Source organism: Ailuropoda melanoleuca, chromosome 16 (assembly GCF_002007445.2).
Source record: "Ailuropoda melanoleuca isolate Jingjing chromosome 16, ASM200744v2, whole genome shotgun sequence".
NCBI lineage: Eukaryota > Metazoa > Chordata > Mammalia > Carnivora > Ursidae > Ailuropoda > Ailuropoda melanoleuca.
The window spans coordinates 40,923,316-40,947,397 of record NC_048233.1 but is presented as its reverse complement, the minus strand read 5'-3'; the positions used below and the strand labels follow the sequence as shown (position 1 = coordinate 40,947,397).

At 40.7% G+C, this 24,082-nt stretch overlaps 2 protein-coding genes across 9 annotated transcripts in view; one reads left to right on the top strand and one right to left on the bottom strand.

Annotated features, from left to right (window-relative positions):
* SLC11A2 (solute carrier family 11 member 2) overlaps positions 1-3,121 on the top strand; it is a 44,663-nt gene extending 41,542 nt beyond the window's left edge. For all 8 annotated transcript variants that reach the window (XM_034645845.1, XM_034645842.1, XM_019802103.2 and 5 more), the window contains one exon: positions 1,849-3,121. In XM_034645845.1, coding sequence (XP_034501736.1) covers positions 1,849-1,926 — 78 coding nt within the window. In that variant the 3' untranslated portion in view covers positions 1,927-3,121. The remainder of the gene's footprint in view (positions 1-1,848) is intronic.
* A 3,157-nt stretch (positions 3,122-6,278) lies between these two features.
* On the bottom strand, positions 6,279-21,686 carry HIGD1C (HIG1 hypoxia inducible domain family member 1C). The gene is made up of 5 exons (XM_019802107.2): positions 21,655-21,686; positions 21,134-21,187; positions 20,112-20,213; positions 15,554-15,688; positions 6,279-6,343 (listed from the first exon to the last, which is right to left on the bottom strand). Exons 3-5 carry the CDS (start codon positions 20,203-20,205, stop codon positions 6,279-6,281), a joined length of 294 nt encoding a protein of 97 aa, XP_019657666.2. The 5' UTR covers positions 20,206-20,213; positions 21,134-21,187; positions 21,655-21,686.
* Between the last annotated feature and the right edge of the window lie 2,396 nt (positions 21,687-24,082).

Sequence of the window (24,082 nt, the reverse complement as noted above, 5' to 3'; positions counted from 1 at the left end):
TTTTTCAGTGTCGCAGAATAAGACGACAAACTTCTCCGACGAGGAGGTTCTGTCTAGTAAGGCATCTGAGTGACTCTGGGGATCACAGGACTAATAATGCAGCCCTTGCCTACTACATAATGAGGAAGCCCACCACTTCAGCTCTTGGGAAAAGGCTTCAGTGAACTCACAGTGTATCTGACAATCGCTCTTGGTTACTAAAACCTGAGATGTAAGACCCTGAAGTGAATAAGGAGGCTTGTCTGAAGACTTGTCTCTTTGGCCCAAGGCCAGTGTTAGTCATTTCCTAGTCCACTGTTCTTAGAATGTATTTATCTTGGGCTTCATCTGGGGTCATCTTTTACAAATAAGTAGGACAAGTCTCCAAAAGGGTACATGAACTTGCTTAAGGTCACAGGAAGTGGCAGGGTTGGAGCTTGAACCCAACTCTGGTGCCTTTTCCACTACACTGTACTAGAATAGGGACATTCTCCTGTGGGTTTATGGTCTACGTTCTGCATTAACTCACAGGCTGTTGATGCCAAGGGGTGATAGCATTCCTGAAGCCCTAAGTAATAACAGTAGGGCTAAAGTGAGATTGAGTGATTATCTCACGGTGTATGCAGAGGAGAGAAAAGGAGTCAAGTCCAACTTTACAGATCCCAACACAAACCATAGGGATACAGAAGAAGAAAAAAGGGGCGCCTGGGTGGCTCAGTCGGTTTAAGCATCTGACTCGTGATCTCAGCTCAGGTCTTTATCTCAGGGTCACAAGTTCAAGCCTGGTGTTGGGCTCCGAGCTGGGTGTGGACCCTACTTCAAAACAGCAAACCATAGGGATTCAGGTTTCCAGGAAGGCGGTCCGGCAGTGTTTTTTTAAAAGCAGTCCAAGTGATTCCAATTCAGCCTGACAAACATTTGGGACCCATAGTTCATTTCCCTCTCTCAGCACTTTTTTTTTTTTTTAAATGAAAGGCTTTCTCTGCTCAGGTGCCAAAAGATCATGAGGCCTGGATAAAACAGCTCAGGATTTAGACTGAGCTCAGGATTTAGAATTAGTTCTAATAATTTAGAATTAGTATTTAATTCTAATATTTATTTTAATTATTTAGAATTTGATTTCTAAAACAGTAGAATACAAAAGCACCCAGTGTGGTGTTGGCTCTCAATGTCCTTATCGGAAGTAGCCATCCTGGGGGTCTGGTTGGTTCAGTCAGTTAAGCGGCTCAGGTCATGATCCTGGAGTCCTGGGATCCAGCCCCAGAGTCCAAGTTGGAGGAGTTGGAGTCTGGGCTCCCTGCTCAGCGGGGAGCCTGCTTCTCCCTCTCCCTTTGCCCCTCCCCCTGCTTGTGCTCTCTCACTCTGTCAAATAAATAAAATCTTTAAAAAAAAAAAAAAAGGAGCCAAGTGTGTCACAAGAATAGTCAAAGTGCAAACTTTGCTGAGGGCATTTGATACCATCTCAGTTCTTAACTGTTTCAGTGCCGAGCTATTATTTCATGTGCCATAAACCATTCATGTATCTGTAAGCCATTTCTTTTCTGAAATAAAAATCAATATAGCAGTACTGAAAAAAGGCCTCTGTTGATGTGCTGATGATAGGTCCCTCACATGCCAGTTACAATATTTAAATACTTGCAAATCAGGGGGCACCTGGGTGGCTCAGTGTCTGCCTTTGCTCCGGTCGTGGTCCCAGGGTCCTGGGATCAAGTCCCACATGGGGCTCCCTTCTCAGCGGGGAGCCTGCTTCTCCCTCTGCCTGCCACTCCCCCTGCTTATGCTCTTTCTGTCAAATAAATAAAATCTTTAAAAATAAATAAATAAATACTTGCAAATCAGTCTAACCCTCTTCCGTTTTTTCGTCCTTAGTACCGTCTGGGATTGACAGCTCAGCCTGAACTCTACCTCCTGAACACCGTGGATGCTGACTCACTTGTGTCTAGATGACCGACAGCCTGAGAGACTGTATAAGAACCCCTTTGTCTTAATCCTTTTGTGCCAGGTGTCCTGTTAACATATCTCTGTTAGTTCAGAGGTGAGTTTTGTTCAGATGTTTTGAACAAAAGGCAAAGATTTCCTCGTGGGAAGGGCATTAAAAGCTGACAGCTCTAAGTGTAGGACAGAGACCCACCCATCTCAACAGTCCTACAATAGCCAGAGTTAAATGATTGGCCTGTCATGGCCACACACCCCTATGGGCTTGTGTCTTGACTTCTGGCATTTTTTAAAAATATATACGTGTATATATTTATGTAAACCTGAACATATCAGTTTGGGTAGAGTTTCAAGGTTATATAAAATTGATAGGTCTGTCTTATTTTTTTAAAGATAATATTCAGGTAAATCAGATCCTTGTTTTATCTGGGTCACAAGTGAGAAAAGAGAGGGAGTAATGCTCTTTTTCAGAATGATCTGGTCAGATTAACTTACCTTTTAAAGTGATACTTGACTATGGCCAGTTAAATTCCATGTGGGTTTTCATCGACCAGACCTTAGCGATTACTTCATACCAGCACATCATTTCTAAGGAAAACATTTCCTCTTTGCAAGCAGTCATTTGGTCCTGGTTATTGGCGTGCTTTGTAATTATAATTCTCTCTGTTGCTTTTTTTGAAATCTTGTCAGAGGTATGATGGTATTTTCCAAAGAGCTTAATACCTTGTAATAAGATTCAGAAACCACCCTCTAACCAATGATCAGTTTTCCATGTGACATTGTAACTCAGCCCATTCTAGCCTTCAGGTTTTAGGTATAAAAGAAGAAACTTCTAGCATTTAATTTTGTAAAGTTCCAACAGAAGATGTTGGAGGTGTTTGTTTTCTTCCTAATGTTTGTAGAGTCCTACCATGTCTCTTCTTCCCATTTTTCCCATTAAAACTCCAAACATCATTTCTGGGTCCAAAGTCTATTTCCAGGAATGGCTAATATTTCTAATGTTGAATTTCCCTGAATGCTAAGCATTTTATTTTAAGATATTTATACCAAGTAATACGAGATTAGAACTAGACTAGGACTTGGACAACTAGTTCTTATGTCATAAACTGCCTGCCTACATGTGGGTTATAGACTCTTTTTGACCCTTTTTCTTAACTGGGACTTTTCCCTTATGATTTTTTGTAATAAAAAAGTTAATACTTAAAAATTGAAAGCTTTTGGATAATTATCTGATTGAAAGAAGATTTTCAACACGGCTTACGTTCCTGCATGGAATCACAGTTGGCTGGGATGAATGGCCGCTGTCCATCTTCGTGGACGCTACTGCCAGGCGGCACAACTCCTTCATTTCCTTCCAGCCACAGAGGCATTGCGTTTGCAAACACTGCAGCTTTTGTATGACTTTGAGCATCATTTTCCTCTTTCAGCTTAAAAGGTAAATATCTGATCTGTCTTATTTTAAAATTTAGTGATTTTCAGTAAGACTTTTCTTTTGTTAAATCCAGACATTGCTTATCTTCATTTATAAAGACTTGGCCCTCTAAGCGGCGAGTTTTCTAAGAAGATACTTTAAAATTCTCTCATTTCTACGTCAGGGGCCCTTGAAACTTCTGGTAAGTGTAGCATCCTTCCAATGTACGTTAGCGTCCTTCTGATCTTAAAAATGAAACTGAATTAGCATCAATTAACAGTTTTCACTTGAAAAAGAGATTTTTAAAATGAGTGTCAGTATTTTAGATTCTTTATACACAGAGAGCAATGCTTGATGTACCAATTTGGATTTTCCTCCCTTCCTGGGCAATTAAATTTCTCAGTTTCGTTACTAGAGAGTGTTAGGAGAAAGAAAAAAAAGTTAAAAAATCCTGTTTTGCCGCTCCTAAAAAGATGAGGTGCTTGGTTAAACAGACACTAAGTACTTGGGGGATTCTGTAACTTATCTCTCTCCTATAGCTATATGTTACTAGGAAGAGATTACAGTTTACAAAAGTTTATAAGTATACCCTCAGGTCATATAACTCCTGTAATCAAAAAATTTGATAACCTGAGTCATGCTAAACCCAATAGAGAAGAGTGATTTCTAAAGAGTGAGTCTTGGGTACACTTCTTTTCTAAGTTAAGAACACTTAATCATTCTCTAATTTATGATTTACAAATCTGGATTTCTTTTCCTTTTTTTTTTTAGATTTTATTTATTCATTTGACACAGAGAAAGAGAGCAAGCACAAGCAGGGGGAGTGGGAGAGAGAGAAGCAAACTCCCCATGAGCAGGGAACCCAACTCAGGGCTCCATCCCAGGACCCTGGGATCATGACCAGAGCCCAAGACAGACGCTTAACTGACTGAGCCACCCAGGCGCCCCCTTAAGTCTCTTTTTAATGCAGAGTGTATAGAGAGTAGAATCTTTCCAGTAGCCTGATTAGAAATATCTTTTCAGGGGCGCCTGGGTGGCACAGCGGTTAAGCGTCTGCCTTCGGCTCAGGGCGTGATCCCGGCGTTATGGGATTTGAGCCCCACATCAGGCTCCTCTGCTAGGAGCCTGCTTCTTCCTCTCCCACTCCCCCTGTTTGTGTTCCCTCTCTCGCTGGCTGTCTCTATCTCTGTCAAATAAATAAATAAAATCTTAAAAAAAATCTTTTCATTATGTAATCAATTTGAAGGATGACATTTTTTTTTTTAAAGATTTTATTTATTTATTTATTCGACAGAGATAGAGACAGCCAGCGAGAGAGAGAACACAAGCAGGGGGAGTGGGAGAGGAAGAAGCAGGCTCATAGCAGAGGAGCCTGATGTGGGGCTCGATCCGATAATGCCGGGATCACGCCCTGAGCCGAAGGCAGACGCTTAACCGCTGTGCCACCCAGGCGCCCCTGAAGGATGACATTTCTATGCCAGCTGTTCTCAATTTCCCTGACCTCCATGGAACATAGTAGGTCCAGCTGCTGGACTATTTAGTGGAATAAAGTAGTTGGATTCTTTCCTTGCCTATTTTCCGAAGAGGACAGTGTTGACCAAAATCTGTATACTTGTTGGCACTAAAGAGCCTCGTGATAGGTAAATGACAATTTTAAAAATTATTACCTGTGCCAATGGAGAAAAGCGTATATAATACACAGAACAGTGGGTTAATATCGGGAATGCAGACAGATTTTCAGATATTCTTACATCTTTTCCTTTTCCAAATACTAGACTTCACCTTCTGTCAAATTAACCGTCCACTAAAGGAGACATCAAGGAAAAGGAAAGCACCACCACAGATCATTTTATAGTACGTGCTTGATTTTATTTCAGTGAATGTTTTTTCATTTGTTTTTTTCCCAGGCTTGGAGTCTAAGGGGAGTAAATCTGAGTCACAGCAGTTAGGACTTCAACAAAGTCTAGTTAATTTTTTAGAACCTTAGGGCAGTTAGAGAGGAGTTTGAGGTCGCAGGTATAGTTAACATTTAAAGATTTTTTTTTTTTTTTATTTGACAGAGAATAGAGACAGCCAGGGAGAGAGGGAACACAAGCAGGGGGAGTGGGAGAGGAAGAAGCAGGCTCACAGCGGAAGAGCCGAATGTGGGGCTCGATCTCGTAACGCCGGGATCACGCCCTGAGCCGAAGGCAGACGCCCAACCACTGTGCCACCCAGGCGCCCCGGTATAGTTAACATTTAATGTCTACTTTGGTTTCTGTGTTTTCTGGTGTCATTACCAGATTAGCGACAGCATGAGACTAATTCCTTTCACACCCACAATTGCCATCTGGGGGAAAGGGTTTTTTTTTTTTTTTAGCAATTTACCTTTGTTTTCCTAGAAATACTTTCAAGACGTATAGAAATGAGTACACAGATATAGTTGACTGTTAAACATTTATGTTTGTGGCAAAACAGTCAAGTTTTTAGATTAGAGTAAGGTGCACAGCAGTAAACTAAATTTAATAACAACATGACCATTCTCCTCTTATAATTGTTTCCCATTCTCTAAAGGAATTTATGAAAGCTCTAATTATCTTGTCCTGTATGGAGAGAATTAAGTGATGAATAGAGTATCACATTTAATATGGATATAGATAATTTTTCTGTAGCCACTATATAATTTCTAATTTTCAGATTGGTTTGGCATAATATAGATTATTTTTTGCCACTAACAAGAAAATAAAAATTCTGAAAGTCAGAAAATCATGTCCTAGGTTCTGAAAGACAACAAGGATATTTTTAAGTTGACTGTGATTGTTGATTTGGAAATCAACTTTGAAAACAATTGAGACTTACTATACAAGGCTATGAGAATCCTGTCTCATTCTTCTGCAGTATAATTTGCTACATATTGAAAATTTATTCTTCATAATAAATAGTTTTCAGAAGCCTTCTTGTCTTATACGTAGCTTCATTTTTTGGACCCACTGAAGAATCGAGGTCTGATGTAATCCTTATACATAGAATAAAGAACACCTAGAAACAAAAAGATATATATCGATATGGTATTTGTGGAAAACAAGCACTTAATTTCTTACATTTGTGTTTTTCCAAAACTATCCCTCAATTTAAAAACAAATGCCTTCCATCTTATTAACTTTTGGCTTGGATCATGTAAGTGGCTCCAGACAAACAAACCCAAAAACATTAGAGCCCTTTAAGATCAATATAAACCTAAATCCAAATTTATAATGTTACTATGCCACCCTAGAATTTGAATGTTAAAATATTGCTGGAAAAGGAGAGTGGGGAGATTCGGCTAGATAATAAGATAGAAATAATAAATATCTCAACCTAGCACACCTCTCTGCAGTGCCTCCTTGTGTTCAGTGTCTCGAGGGAAACAGGTGAAGGGATCGAATCTTTGCTTCTAGAGGTTTACAGCCTAGTGGTTGAATTAGCTGTGAGCTAGGCAGAGAGATTGATACGGGTCTTCTGTAAGGGTGAAGTCCCAGGGCTGTGCAGAAAGGGTAAGTAGTCAAGGGAAAGAGCCTGAGGGATAGAGTTGTTTTCACTGACGTGTAGGAATGTCAGCATGTGTTCATAGAGCGAGTTAATAGAGTCCGCTCACCTCCCCCCCACCCCCACCATATCAGTTATCAAGACACCAGCTATCTAGTAGATTGTCTAAACTAAATCCTTTACTTCCTTTCCTTCTGCTTTTTTTTTTTTCTGACGCTGCTTGTTAGTATCTTCAAAGAGTGCACAGAGAGTAAAGGGTGGGTAAAGTTGTTATTCTCATCTGCACACTGCAGCCAGGTGAGGCAGCTGTCTGCACAATTTTCTAACGCAATAGTAGTGTAACTGTCACCGATGCATAAAACCCAAGGCAAAAACATGTGTACTTGATGCACTGTGGCATCTATAGAAACATTCTCAGATGCAGAGAGAAGTGTGGAACTCATTTCCCTGTGCTTACTAGACAAAGATAATTCTTACCTCTTGCCTACCTCGTAAATGTTGGTGTTCCCTGGAGTTCTGATCTCAACTCTTTTCTCACCTCATTCACACCTCTTGCTTCACTGGTAAGCAAGTAAGATCTCTCTTCTGAATATGAGACCCATATATTCGTTATACCATATGTGAAATTTCCACATACATAGATAGGTGGCGGCCAGACACTTAAATTGTACATAAATAAATAAGTTGAACATGCCCCTCAAAGTGTTCATTTATTTATAAACAATAGAAATGTACTATGGCTGGTCTATCTATGAGGAAAGCTTTTCTGTTTTCAAGATAAAAATATTTTCGGGTAGCCCTCTTGGGTCTGCCCCCTCTTTGGAAGCTTTTGTACTCTCACTCAGTAAACTTTACTATCGCTCAATAAACTTCACATTGCTGCCCACCAAAAAAATATAAAAATATTTTCTTCCTGCATACCCATGGATCTCCTTATACATCTCCTAGGGTATGAGTACTCTGATTTGGAGACATCTGCCATAGGCACTTCAGTCAGTATAATATAAAATTAAGAGTTCCGGCTCTGGAGTAGATAGCCCATGCCATTGTGAGCGAGAAGTTTTTTTCCTCTTTAAGCCTCGGTTTTCTTATCTGGAAATGGGATTATAATAGCACTTACCTTTTACTGTACTGTTGAGAGAGACTTTGGTCTTTGTCCGGAGTTCCTGGCATAAAGCTTCTAAAATGCTTGGAATTTCCCAGATAGAGAGGGGCGCCTGGGTGGCTCAGTTGGTTGAGCGTCTGCCTCTGGCTCAGGTCATGAGTCCAAGGTCCTGGGATGGAGCCCTGCCTCAGGCTCCTTGCTCCTTGGGAGCCTGCTTCCCTCTCTTACTCTGTCTGCCACTCCCTCTGCTTGTGTGTGTTCTTTCTTTCTCTCTGTCAAATAAATAAAATCTTAAAAATTTCCCAGATAGAGGAGTATCCTTGTTACTCATGGGCCCCTTGGATTATACCTAATTTCTGTTAATGGGGTGACCCATGCTAGGCTCCTAGATAACTTCAGGATATGGCTAGTCATGCCAGAAAGACCAACCATATGATCAGAGGGTTCTTAGACCTCCAGGCTCTTTAGACCTCCAGGGAGGGGAGTAGGACTGGAGATTGAGTTCTGTCACGGGGCCAGTGATTCAATCATGCCTACATAATGAAGCCATCGTAAAAACTGGAGGCTGAAGCTCAGTTGAATTGCTTGGTTGGTAGACACACTGATGTGCTGGAGGGGTGGCATGCCCTGATTCCGTAGGGAAAGGGTATAAAGCTTTGAGTTTGGGACCCTCCCAGACCTTACCCTATATGTCTCAAATTGCCTGGTCTTGACTTATACACTTCATAATAAAACTGTAGTCATACGTATAGAGCTTTCCTAAGTTCGTAAGTTCTAGTGAAATATCAAACCTGAGGGAGTCTTGGGAACCCCTGAATTTGTAGCCAGTTGGTCAGAAGTGCAGGTGGCCTGGGCGCCCCCTCGTGGCTGGTGTGTGCAGTAACCTCAGTCTCTGGGAACCATGTGCGTAAACCTGTGGCATCTAAGGTGAGCTGCGGACGGTTGGCATCGGTACTGAAGTGCACACCAGGTTGTGTGAAGGTGGTATTTATTAAGATTAAATCACTGTAGTGTATACCTGAAACTAACATCACACTATATGTTAGCTATACTGGAATGAAAATAAAAACTTAATAATAAAGTTTACCTACCAAAAAAAGATTAAATGAGATACTGATATATAAAGCAGAATGGCTTGCACATCATAAACACTCATTAACTATTAGCTGTTACTGTTTTGTCCAATATGCACTTATCCTCGCACCACCCCTGTTCTTCCTCATTCTTTATATTAGTGAAGGCACACCTTTTATCTGGTTGCCCAAACCAGAAACCTAGGAATCATCCTCGACTCCTCCTTCCTTCCTTCCTTTTCCCAATCACTGAGTCCTCTCCATTTTCATTATTACTGCTTTAATTCAGACCTAGTTCATCATCTAATTGACTTCTCTGCCTTTGTTCTCACCCCTGCTCTATAAACCCCCACTAACCATTTTCTTTTTCCTCATAGTGAAATAGAATATGCATGGGAGATGGTAGACACAATCTAAACGACCAGATTAACAGACAGTTCTAGAGTGAATTGCCTGGAATTGCAGGTCAAGAAATAGAATGGGGCAAGCATCCTGGAAGCCCCTAGGTTTCCCTCTCTGACCATATCTCCCGCTCCTCTCCATGGATAACCACTGTTCTGACTTTCCCGGTTGTGACCCTCTGTTGAAACAGTTTCATATCGCCTGTGTGAAGAGGCATCTTTCTCAGTTGCCATCCTGACTACGTTACTCCCCTGTTGAAGTCTTCCACTGACGCGTGTCACCTTGTTAACACCTCAGCTTGTAGCTGTATACATCTACCGGGGATTGTTTTCTATCAGTGTAGCTATGCTGTCACTGTTTTTTGCAGAATTCCCATCCCTGCGTTTTTCTGGGTTAGCTTGGCTCATAAGAGACATTTTGCTTGAGATTTGAAGGTGAAAGTTGAAGCAGCAGCTGCTATGGTCTTTGTACCCTTGGAAGGCTTGGTGCAAGGTGCCAGGCGCTGTTGCAGCTTGGGTATGTTGTTTACCTGCTGGCTCACCTCGCCATTGTTGGGCAGCAGTCAGACCCACAGATCCCTCAGCTCCTTCTGGATCTCTTCCTTGAGCTTCTTCAGCTCCTAGGCCAGTGGATGAGCTTCATGATAGAGGGTCCAGTTTCTCCTACAGGTCATGCCATGATCAAAGTTGGAGTCAGTAAGAGACTGACTCGAGTTTCTCACTCTTTGTGAGAAACAAAGATACAAATTTTGGTATCCGAAGCTTCTAGAGGAACATAACCATGAAGGTAGGTTCTCTGAATTGGTTCTGGGTCATCTGGAGTTGGTTCTCTGATCTGATTAGATTTGAAGATATTAATGGCTGTTTTTTTTCAGTAGTAAAGAGGATGCTAGCAGTCCATGGCATGCGGTAGTAAAACATTTCTTTAGATTGTCACCTATAGGTAACCTTAATCAGATGCCTACAGAAAACAGGCTTTGGGTGATCAGGTATTTACTGTCATAGAACATTTAGTGGAAATAAGGAGTATAATTAGGTTGGTTCCTTCCAAGTGTGCTGGAGAACTTGGGAAAACAAAATGATGGGCTCAGGGCTTTCAATTCCTTAATCCAGGTCCTGTGAGGGACCTGAAAGCCTTATGACTTTCCAGAAAGAAACTCAGCTCCCGTAGCTATGAGGCTGATATTTTTGAAAAACATACACAGGAACTAATCCTATTAGTGGCTACTCAACAATAATAAAATCCCCGACTTCACAAAGTCTCTTATGTCCAAGTTAGGGCATTGCTTTGGAAAGAGTGGGATCCTGAAAATTGGGATGGGGGACCTATGGGCAGGTTTCTGTGAAACTGAACCCCTGTATCTGACTGAGACTCCTTTCCACTCCTTCCTGCGAATGACTAAAACTTGGACCAAAAGGTAATCTCCACTAAATGAAGTTGAAATGCCAGAGCTTTCTTGGTTTACGTCCAGGGTACAGCAGGGATTCTGTACTGGCAGTCATTCTTTACGGGGGCAATTTTGTTCCCCAGGGAAATCTGGCAATGTCTGGAGGCATTTTTCGTTGTCACACTGGAGGTGGGTGGGTGCTATTTGCGTCTGCCGCATAGATGCTGGGGTTGCTACTAAATGTCCAGTAAAGCACAGGACAGCCCTCCACAACAGGGAACATCCCGTCCAGAAGTCAGCAGTGCGGAGGTGGAGAGACCCTGCCGTTACGGAAGGCATCCAAAGGCTTAGGGAGATTGGAATGTTAAAGTGATTTATGCTGCTCACTCACCCCCTAAATATATCTATTTCCTTCACCAGGGCTGTGAGAAATTTGTGAAGGGAGTCCCTGGCATCCTCGGAGAGAGTTCCGTGGTGGCTGTCTTCTGTAAGCCAGAAATGACAGTGGGAATTGCTAGGCTCCCTGAATTCAGAAGAGATGATGGGATCCTGAGTGGCAGGGGTCAAGTGGCATTGCTTAATTGACAAACATGAGGAAAGCATGATTACTGTAATGGGCAGCAAAGACTAAACAGTAATCAGGATAGTCTAAGCCACAAAGATCTTTGGCATTGGCTAATTGATTATGGTGTCTCTAGAGATAAAAGTGATGGGCAGCATATAAGCAGAAAAGCTCTAGGTTTGGTGAGTAGAAGTCTCACTTGAATCATCACAGTAGACAGCCATGTCCTAACTAAGTCCCAGATTTGAGTCACTTCACAGACCCGAGTCCCTTGAATAAAGGAGAGGTCAGATCTCCTTAAGAAAAGACCCTGTTACACAGCCAAAAATATAAATACTGTAAATACTCCATCTAGCCTTTCCTAAAGGGATCTGTGACCGACTGTTCACCAAGGTGCCTGCGCACGAGGAAGGGCAAATAATCACATTTGTGGGAGATTATTAAATATTGGTTCTGAATTGATACTGATGCCTTGAAAATTAGGGTGGTCTACCAGTCAAGCTAGGAGTTTATGGAGGTCAGGTAGTCGGTTGGCCTGGTGGGTCCCTGAATTATTTCCCCAGTTCTGGAATGTGTAATTGGAATGGACAAACCCAGCAACTGTCAGAATCCTCACATCACTTCCCTGACCTGTGGTGTAAGGGCTGTTATGGTCAGGAAAGCCAACTGTAAGCCATTCTACTTGCTTCTATCTACCAATGGAGTAAACCAAAGCAATACTACATTCCCAGATGGATTGTAGAGATTAGTGCCATCATCAAGGACTTTCAAGATGCTAGATTCCCACCACATACGCATTCAGTTTGCCTCTTTGGCTGGAAGACATGGATTTTGGAGAATGGTAGTGGATTTCTATAAACTTAATCAGGTGATCACTCTGACTGCAGCTGCCATTCAGCTGTGCCAAAGATCAGCTGTGGTTCCATGGCTAGAGCATATTGGTACAAACATATTTGCTATTTGGTATGCAGCTATTAATCTGGTTGATTTGTTTGTTTGTTTGTTCCTGTATACCTTTTAATAAAGACTCTCAGAAGCAGTGTGCTTTCACCTGGTTGGGCCAAAAGTATACTTTCACTATTCAGTCTCAGGACTACCTGAAGTCTCGAGCCTACACTGTAATCTAGTCTGCAGGGACCGTCATCATCTCTCCATTCCACAGGACATCACGTTAGTCCATTATATAGATCTGATCTATCAAGGGGAAATTAGGTTACTACTATACAAAGCTGTGTGTCTGGAATGTATATCTTCTAGGGTATTTTTTAGTACTCCCATATCCTGTGATTAAAGACAATGGAAAACTATACCCAATACAAGCAGGATGGCTAATGACCCAGACCATTTAGGAATGAAGGTATGGGTCACCATGCCAATCAAATAACCTTTAATAGCCAAGGTGCTTACTGAAGGCAAAGGGAGTATGAAATGGCTAGAACATGGTTATAACACCAACCATGACCATCTGACCAGTTGTAGAAACAGAGTCTGATAGCTAGGACTATTTCTTCCTTATTTTGATTTGAATACAGTTGTGTATACATTAACCATTTTTTTTTCCTATTTGCCACTTCCATTTATCTACTGTCTAATGTAAGAAGTATTAATTATCCTTATATTTCATGATTTAGCTTACAGGATATCAAAGGGAAATGTGACTCTGCTCAAAGACAAATCAACGCCACTCAAAGATGGATAAATGGATTTTGTATTCTCTTTTGGGAGAGAATTAACATGTTTTTGGTTATACGTTGGATGGTTGATTTTGCCATTGTCTTTATTTCAAAATTAAGTGTATTAAAAGAGGTGTAGATGGATGCCAGGTTGACAAGGGGTAGACAATGGTGAATTTGTATTGTGTCAGCTTAGCTAAACTATAACTACATTTTCCAGAATTCCTTTCCTCTTATTCCCTGAGTTATTGCAAAAGGGACATTTTGCATAAGATTTAGAAGGCAGAAGTAAGGCAGCAGCCAAATTCATTTTATGCTTGGAAGGCACTGCTGAAACATATTTTTGCTTATCTGCTGGTCCCCTTTGTTGGCACAGGGGAACAACTAGGAGTACAACTACTGTGTCTTCTGCCACATTTCCTCCTTCACCTTTTCTGACTCCTTGGCCAGGTCCATGTTTAGCTCCAAGATGAAGGGCATCGTTTTTTCCCTCTGTCACTCCCATCATCGAATTTAGAGGCATAGAGATGGTGAGAAATCCACAAGGGTTCCAAACGGTCCATCCTGTGTGTTCCCAGCTCATCCTTGCAGGTTCCAGATTTTTCTTGCTTCTCTCACTTTACATCTACCTTTTCATTCTAAGCGCTTGCTGGGCCCACTGCAGGCCCCAGCTGCTGATACGTAGGTGAGAGCCTCACGGTTATGTAATTCCAAATGCCTATAGTAAGTCTCTTATATATTACTGCTGGTAGCTCTGCTTCTCTCATCAAACACTGACTGCTTCACTCACCACACCAGGCTACGTCGAGTTCCACAATGTGCCATGCTTCTGTGCCTTTGTTTTTTTCTCTGTCTAGAATCGTGATCTCCTTCTCTGCCTAGCTAATTCCTCCACATGCTTGGCTCATATAGTTTACATCCTTAGAGAAGCCTCCCCTGGACTCTCAGCGCTAGTTAGAGGCCCCTCCTTTGTGCTTGTGCTGCCAGAGCAACTGTGCTATCTCTGTCATGGTATCTGCGATTTTATACTGTCTCCTTCTGTTCTTGGTCATTCTCCCTAAGGAGACTAACCTCTTTGAGGGTAGGGACTGAGTCTTATCTTTGTATCTCTAGACTGGCACAGGCCTTGCACATGGCAAGTACTCATAGATGTTTGCTAAATGATGAAAATGAGCATTGTGATTCTGTAGTGAAGTTTCTTGTATTTTGTTCAACACCTGCATTTCTCAGCTCATGGTAATAAGGTAATTACCATATAACTCCCTATACGCAAGCCCCACACCCATCATTCTGTAATCCTAGACCTCCTCTTAGGCTGACTCAACTCTGCACAGCATTAACGAGAACTAAGAACATTGTGACTTGTTCTCATTAATGTACACAAAAAGAAAGTTTTAGATAATTAAGGTCCCGAAGTGGACTTCTTGTTAGAACTATCTGGTTTAGCTATTGATATGACTGAAATTAACCAGATAATTTTACACCTGTTCTTTGGATTCGACTGTGTTAAATATTGCTTAATTTATGGACTAATTAAAAAAGGTTTGCCTATTGCTCAGACTGGGAATAAAAGGAGAACAGATGTTGAGACTTGCCGGCTCTAAAAATATATTCTTCCCAGTTAAAACTACATTAATAATTATATCTGCTGTTCACGTAGGCTGGGAGCTATGACTTAGGTGAGCGATAAAGGCTGGAATCTAGAACCACTGCTTTAGTTGGGTTACATAGGGTACAAACTGTTCACTGCTCCTTTCACTATACAAGATAACAGAACCCACAACCTAGTTCTCTACCTTTTTAGAATTAAGCTCTCTTTTTAAAAATTTTTAGGTATAATTGACCTACAACATTATATTTGTTTCAGATGTACAACAGTGATTCATTATTTGCATATACCGTAGTGATCACCACAGTAAGTCAGTTAACATCTGTAACCATGCATAGTTACAGAAGTTTTTTTCTTGTGATGAGAACTTTGAAGATCTACTCTCTTAGCAACTTTCAGATATGCCAAACAGTATTATTAATTATAGTCACCATGCTGTACATTATATCCCCAGGACTTATTTTATTTTTCATTATTTATTTTTTTTAAAGATTTTATTTATCTATTTGAGAGAGAGAGAGAGTACATGCAAGAGCCGGGGTGGGGGAAGGGTGAGGGACAAGCAGACTCCCCACTGAGTGCGGAGCCCAATGTGGGGCTTGATCCCATGACCCTGAGATCATGACCTGAGCCAAAATCAAGAGTTGGACGCTTAATGGATTGAGCTACCCAGGTTCCCCAGGACTTACTTATTTTATCACTGGAAGTTTGTACCTTTCGTCTACAGTTTTTTTCTTTCAGTGCTTAAAATACCAAGAAATTAAAGCCTCTTATGGGGAAGCAACTTCAAGTGAAGTTCTCTTTCTTACCATTCCTCCTCCATTATATCACCTTGACCCAGTATTCATTTTCTAAAATAAATTAAAATATTCTTAAAGACAGCTGAACACAAGATAGGAATTAAGCAGGTTACCTAGAGTCACAGCTCCTACAACAATTCCTTGGGCAGCAACTCTCATGTGAATAAGATGGATGGACATTTTCTGATCTTTTCTGTACTTTAACTTGTAAAGACCATAGGACACCACAGTCATAAAGCCTGCTATTCCTGTGAATTAAAAAAGCAGAGGTTATGTAAATAGTAGGCTAGAATCCCCAGGATTTAGAGAGCTTTATAGAAGACTGTCCAAAGGATCAGTACTTGGAAGATAAACAGGCCAGGCACCAAAGAATACTTTAAGAAGAACCATGTTGGATTTGATCTACCAGATTTGATTTGATTTGATTTTTTTAAGATTTTATTTATTTGACAGAGAGAGGGAGAGAGCACAAGCAGGGGGAGTAGCAGAGGGAGAAGCAGGCTCCCCACTGAGCAGGGAGCCCGATGCAGGGCTGGCTCAAAACCAGGACCCTGGGATCATGACCTGAGCCAAAGTCAGACACCCAACCAACTGAGCCACCCAAGTGCCCCTGATCCGCCAGATTTTAAAATAGACCCTTAACACATGTGGATTCAATATACACAGTTTTGACTCTCTCAGAAAAACCTGAATCATGTAGTATAGTAATTTCTAATGTTCCTGAGGCAAAATCTTCTAGTGTGCATGGCGAAAGGCTTTTATTTGAGGCAAGTCACTAAGCCAGTGAGCAAACCAACCAAACATCCCAGCATCCATAGCTTTCAAATGTTTGGCTTTCCTCCTCTCTCCTTGTTATCAAATAAGGAGTAAACCTAGTAAGGTGATAAAAAATTTTGATCTTCTAAAAAATGAGATATTTAAATTTTAATGAGATGAAAAGGTATGAATATTTTCACAAGAAATATGTGACTCCAGAAAGATCTGTGACTCTACAAAACTCCAGAAGCACACACGAATATTTCTATATTCCCCACAAATGTCAAGGGGTGAATATACTGCTGTGACCACGAAGATCTTGTAATTGGCTCTAAGACAGAGAACTGACCAACTGAATAGGGAAGATTCTAGAAAGAGATTTAAAACACTGTGAGAACAAATTCATGACAAATCAAAATAACCAAATTACATAAAGGAATAGTTACTTAATAAATACCATCAGCACAATTTTTTGGTGTGGTGAACTAATTTGGATTTGTATCTCACAGCAAACCCTACAAAAAAAATCTGCATGGGTTAGATTTTAATGCAAACACAAAAATATCAATAAAAACTAGAAGAAAACAATAGCATATTTATAACATCTAAAAGAAGGTGAAGTAGACTTTAGAGAAAATGATGAGGACAAAATGCCATATTTTGACATAAGAATAGAGAAATCCTTGCATAATAAAAGCATGGGTCTATTTTTGGGGTTCTTTCCTGTCTTGTCGATCTATGTATTTATCCCTCCAGCAACACCACACTGTCTTGATTACATAGCCGTACAGTACGCCTCAATATCAGGTACAGTGATTTCTCCCACTTTATCCTTTTTTTTTTTCTTTAAGATTATTTTAGGACTTCTGCCTTCACATGTAAATTTTAGAATAAGTGTGTCTTATCTATAAAACCTTGCTGGGATTTTGATAGGAATTACATGAAACCTGTGGATCAGTTTGGGGAGAACTGACATATATTCTTTGTATTTATGTTCTTCTTTACTATATATTTGGTCTTACAATCCGTGGACACAATACCACGTGTAGTCTTTACGTTTATTTAGGTCCTTTCTGATTTCTTTCGTTAACATTTTGTAATTTTCAGCATACGGATTGTATACATGTTTTGTTATGCATATATCTAAGCATTTCATTTTCTTTGGAGTGATTGTGAATAGTGTTGTGTTTTTAATTTCAGTTTCCATGTTTGTTGTTAATATATAGACATGCAATTGATATTTATGTAGGATAGCAAGTTTGGATTATTTATGTTGGCACATGTGTGTCTCTGGGTGGATGAGGATATATTCTTTCAGAATCCATTTATTTTTTTTAATTTTTTTTAAAGATTTTATTTATTTATTTGACAGAGTGAGAGGCAAGCAGTGAGAGAGGGAACACAAGCAGGGGGAGTGGGAGAGGAAGAAGCAGGCTCCCAGCGGAGGAGCCGCTTAACGACTGAGCCACCCAGGCGCCCCCAGAATCCATTTAATAGATGGAAGTGAGAGTACTTGCATTTACACGTATATTTTATAGGCTGATTAGCAAGTGAAATAAAAATTAAAATGACAAAAACGGCAAAAAACAAATAGTAATAAAACAGTGGTAGGCACATTGACAAGCAGGTACAATGCTGAAAGCTCTCTAAGTTTAGCCAAATCTCACGAACTCTGGAAATATATAGTAAGTGGTATTAAACTGAACATCCTTCCTGCCCTGGAAATTCATATTCCAAGAATTAAGCAAAAGAAACATCAAGAAGTTGACACAGAGATGTTTATGGCTACACTATGTGTGAGGAAAAACTTAAAAACAAAAACAAAAACTGAACAACAAACTGAAATGGCCCAAAGAGAGGAAACAGTGCCATAGCTATGAAAAAAATTGTGAAGTACAGGAAATTCTAATACACAGAAATATACATATGAAAATGTTAAGTGAAAGGAGCAAAAACAAATTATCAACAGAGTTTCAGTATATATATAATGTATGCACAGACCTTAACAGTGATCATATGACAATATTAAACAATATAAATAGATTATAATGATGGAAGTTGTTTAATAAATAAAAATGTTTTATAAATTTCCTGCAGCAGGAAATACATCGTAGATATTATTAAAATAACAATAGCTAAACTATTCAACAATATATATTCAAATTTTATCATTTATTTTTCTAGCAAAAACTTGATTCTCTTCCCTTATCAAATCAAGGCTCTGTAGTTAAATTGTTTTGTTTCGTTTGGAGATTAAAGTCAGAACATTTACTGTTTTCCATATAGTGTCACTGTAGTTTGTATATAATTGAATTTAGCTGGAAACACTTTTATCTTTCTACTTTAATCACCTTAAATGTCTCTGGAAAAATAATTTGATTTATGATAGCCACAGTGATTAATCTCTGTTCATGATAGTGGTCTGTCTGTGCAAGTGGCGTCAAGTTCTTGAGTTGTTTTTCTAGTTAAAACTGCTGAGGAAGATGAATTAATCACTATAACATTATTTGCTTCCATTTTTTATGGGTTATTATCAAGTTGTTTTGTTTTGTTTTAAAGATTTTATTTATTTATTTGACAGAGAGAGACAGCAAGAGAGGGAACACAGGCAGGGGGAGTGGGAGAGGAAGAAGCAGGCTCCTAGTGGAGGAGCCCGACGTGGGGCTCAATCCCAGGACTCTGGGATCACGTCCTGAGCCAAAGGCAGACGCTTAACGACTGCACCACCCAGGCGCCCCTATTATCAAGTTTTAATCAAATTAAATTAGACTTCTAAACAGCATATTACTATAAAGTAAAATTTTGATTCTTTTTGATACGCAAATAATGACATTTATGAAGTTGCTAGATTGGCAGTGACAATGAAAACCTAACGACATGCCTATTGGGAAGGTCTTAAGGAATTAATCACTTATGTAATAAGTTACACTTACATAATGTAAGTCTCATTTAAATAAGCTATTTTAATAGTTTCCAGACCAAATGAACACCAGGAAAGAGTCAAGGCTGTGGTATATAATAATGCTCAGATTAGCTTAAGCATCCAAAAGAAGAAAGAGAAAGCTTAAGTTTTAAAACGTAATATTTTGTGCTTATGTGCTTAGATTTTGTGGGGTCTTTTAAAGTCCAGATACATATAGCATTTGTTCTAAATGTAAACATATTAAGTCTGTGTTGGGAAAGGATAAAGAGGCTAAGCCTCCAGGTTTAATTATAATAACACTTCTTTAATCTACAGTTTACTTAACCGTCAACCTCAACATCTGGAACACATCAGGAAAGCCGCAAAAAGGGCCATGGAACATGAGCATCACAAAATTCATGCTTTCAAGTGTACAGACAGGCAGGTAGCCTAGGCTTTCATTCAGAGCTGCTTGACTCTGAATTGACTCACAATTCCTTTAAACTTGTGTATCTAGCTTCTGGTGCCACAGAATACTAGAGGCAGAAGTTTTTGATTTCACTCAACAGTAATGGAAGAGACAGAAAAATCTGTAAATTCCAGACACGAGAACTTAAAGGTTGGAGTGAGAGGACAAAGAGACATACACATCTCCGTCGCTAACGGACTTTCAGTGTAATAAGCCAATGCTGCTGACGATCTTGAGTCATCACAAAAGTGTTAGAGTTCATTCAATCTATTCCAGTTAGAGTGGCTGGGGATTAGTAATTTGAGATGGACCTGTAATGAAGGGGACTTAAATAAAGATTTGAAGCTTCATAATATTAATAGCTAACATTTACTGGGGATTTGCCATATACTAGAAACTGTTCTGAAAGTTTAACTCACTTTAGAGGGGGTTCGCTTCACTTACATGAAAAATTCAATGATATGAAACATTTCATTCCTCAAAGATACTGGGTAAAGCATTATTACAAAGAGTTCCCCGGTGTCCAGTCAAGGCTTGTACTTACCTACGGGGACAAAGGGGGAGTCCCTAGATTTCCTGATCAGTCGGGAGAGTTGGCCTTCTTCCTCATCTGCTGACCACTGGTTATCTGAAGACATATTTCTCCCTAGTAACAGGAGGGGATAAATGTGGTTGCTGCAAATCATTAAAAATCCGTTTATCCTCTCCCACTATGTTGTTGATCATGTGTTCGACTGTCTTCGATTTGCTTGATCTTCCTGTCTGCTCAATTGAAATAAACAGTCATGTTTCCTTCATCCTTTTCCTTATGGAATCCTTTCATTTTGTTTGGGTTAAGGGGTAATGATAATCAGATTCCATGAATACAGAGTAAAGACAGATCATAATTGGGTTATTCAGTCTCCTTTCACTGCTCAGCATTTGAGATCATTGGGAACCTCAGCACTGCTTCCACAAACAGTAAGAGAGTACTTTTACAAGATATCATTTTAAAGAACGATGGCAGTGCCAACATAGGCAAAATTACCTCCAAATTTACAGGTGATGGGAGAGTGATCACTGCAATTCTTCAGAATGTGCAGGGCATTATAAAGTCATTGAGAGATTTACCAAGCCCCTACCACGAGCCAGGTGCTATGCCAGACAGTGGAAATAATCTCCCTTGTCTACACAGGAATGTGGAAACTCGCAAGAGCAACCATAATCACACTCACCATGGTTTAGCAAGCACCTCAGTCCATTATTCGTGCAACCCACCATTTTCACCTAAAAATTCAAATACGGTGGGGCGCCTGGGTGGCACAGTGGTTAAGCGTCTGCCTTCGGCTCAGGGCGTGATCCCGGCGTTATGGGATCAAGCCCCACATCAGGCTCCTCCGCTATGAGCCTGCTTCTTCCTCTCCCACTCCCCCTGCTTGTGTTCCCTCTCTCGCTGGCTGTCTCTATCTCTGTTGAATAAATAAATAAAAATCTTTAAATTAAAAAAAAATTCAAATACGGTGGTTTCATCCTATGAATCCGCTTTCATCAGAAAATGTAACCTGGTAAGTGGCAGAAGGAGCATACCTTTGGCGTAGCCCACCACCTCTGTCTGTCTCCTGGTGTTCCTTCAGCAGGACGCTGTAGATCAGAAGAGGCTTTCTAAGTCCAGGACACATTTATGTGCAATTTCCTACTAATTGACAGCGGAAAGCCCAGGAACAATCCTCCGCCACCCCAGGGGGCGTGGCCATCTGGTATTGGCCAAGGTTTCCACATCCCCGGCTTGGAAACTCGCTATTAACAGCACCTGGACCACAAATGCTAGGTTTTCAAAGACATTGAGGAAATATTAAGGCTTTGAAGAAGATGCTTTTACTTTTACTCTGCCTTCACAGGGAGCTCCCAACTTCCCTCTCCGGCTGTGAGTCCCCCTACCTGATTCCAGGACCCCAAGTTAAGAGGAAAGTGGGCCCACTGTTACAACACTGGGCGTGGGTGGCCGCGGACATTATTAGCCATCTGAGGCCAAGATTTTTGTCTTTAAAGAATATGCACTTGCGAGAGGGACACCTGGGGCGAGGTGCCACGGGCCTGTGCGGGGTCACCTGGAGGCGAGGCCCTCACACCTGTGACCGCTGCAGAGCCTCGAGCTGCACGAGCGCCCAGCTGCAACGGACGTGATGTCCCTACACCCGCGGCCAATCTGAGGGCGGGGCAGGTGGGCGGACGCAGGGAGGTGCTGAGTCAGCGGCTGCCCTGCGCGCATGCGGGGAGCACGGGTCTTGGGCGGCACCTGGGGCGGGTTGGTGTGGACGCTGCTTTTGCCTCCCGGCGCTTGAGGCCTCGGGGAAGTCCTGGCTCACCGCCTCTTCCTGACTGCAGCCACAAAGATGAGCGCAGACGACCAGGTAGCGTTCACGGTTTTTTCCTTATAGCTTTAATTTTTTAAAAGAATTTCAAATTTACAGAGAGGTTCCTAGAATACTACACAGAATTGCATGTCCGACACCCAGATTCCCTATTGTTAACATTTAACCACATTTGCTTTATCGTTTTTCTCAAGAAAAATCTCTCCCTTTCTTCCTGAGAACCATCCGAAAGCAAGTTGTATACTGGTGCGCCCAAACCCCTAAAAACTCTTGTAGGCTTTTGGGGCATTCTTTTCTGTAGCCATAGTACCGTAGTCAAAATCAGAATAGTAGTATTGCTATAATACTATAATCGAAGGTTTTATTCTTATTTGACCAGTTAAGGTCCCAATGAAGACCTTAATGACAATTTTTTTTCCCAGTCTAAGACTCGGTGGGAATACATACTGCGTTTGGTTGTCACGTCTCTTCATTTTCCTCTAACTTGGAACGTTTCCTTAGTGGTTGTATTAGTCAAGATTCTCTAGAGAAACAGAACCGATAGGAGATACATATGCATACATATACACACATGTACGTATGTATGAGCTCGCGTACCGCCATATGCCTCTGTTCATGTATATATACTTACAGATGAGGAGATGTAGGAATTGGCTTGTGATTGTGGGGGCTGAGAAGTCTCATGATCTGCCATTTGCAAGCTGGCAATGGTGTAAGTCCCTGTCCAAGTCCAAAGGCCTGCGAACCAGGAGCACTGATGTCTGAGGTCAGGAGAAGATGGATGTCCCAGCATAGGCAAGGAGCAAATTCCCCCTTCGTCTGTCTTTCTGTTCTGTTCAGGCCCTCAGTTGATTTGATGATGTTCAGGGGCATTGGTGAAGGTGTTCTTTATTCAGTCTCCAAATTCAAGGGCTAATCTCTGCGGGAAACACCCTCACAGACACACCTAGAAGTAGTGTTTTACCAGCTATCTGGGCATTGCAGTCCGGTTGACATAAAGCTAATTCTCACAATCTTCTTTTGTCTCATGACCCTGATACTTTGCTAATGCAGGCCAGTTAATTTGTAGGATGTTTCTCAATTTAGTTTTTTCTGATACTTTCTCATCATTAGGTTGAAGTTATACGTTTTTGGCAGAATACCAGAAAGGGGATGCTGTGTCCTTCTTGGTGTACGATATCAGAGGCACATAAGTTAGTTTGTCTGGTGGTAGTGACTTTGATCTGCTGTTCCGATAAGTGACTGACAACTGGTTATCCAGAGGGAAGAAAGCCCTGATTTGTAATATTTGCCCATTTCCATGGTGTAAATACTCCCACAATGGCCAATTTCAAGCTTCTGTTTGTCATCACTAAACACAAATTGGGAAGAGATGTGCCACTCCTGAGTTGGTGTGAGTTTACTCTGGCACATCACAATTTTGATCATTTGGATTGAGGTGGTATCTGCCAATTTCTGTAAAGTTACCATTTTTTCCCTTTATACTATATAAGTATTTTGTGATGAGCCACTTTAATATGATATAAATATACTGTTATTTTTCAAACCTTTACCCATTAATTTCAGCATCCATTGATGACCCTTGCCTGAATCAATTAATATTATGTTTGCAAGATGGTAATTTTCTAAATCCATCATTTTTATAATTTTCAGTTGGCATTCTAATAAAGGCATTGCTTTCCCTTCTTTCTTACTTTCCCAGAGGGAGAGAGAATCCCAAGCAGACTCCCCACTGAGCATGGAGCCTGATGTGGGGCTCAATCCCACAACCCTGAAACCATGATCTGAGCTGAGATCAAGAGTCAGATGCTTAACTGATTGAGCACCCAGGTGCTTCCCCCAACCCTCACATTTATTTTATTATTTTTTTCTTTTTTCCTATATAATTATTCATTTATATCCATTTGAACTTATGAATTTGTTTCATTCAGTGGCTTATAATCCATTGCTATCATTATTTATTTTGATGATCAAATTGTCCCAGATTTGGCTATTAGGAGCCCCTTTAAGCTGGCTTCTATGTCCTATTGACATGACCCCATCAATCTTTAAACATTCTTCTTTATATTCTGGCATAACAAGATGTTCCAGGCTAAATTTGTACTTTTTCTTCCCCAGTCCTGAAATCGGCCATTTCTCTATGGAGCCCTAATTCATTTTAGTG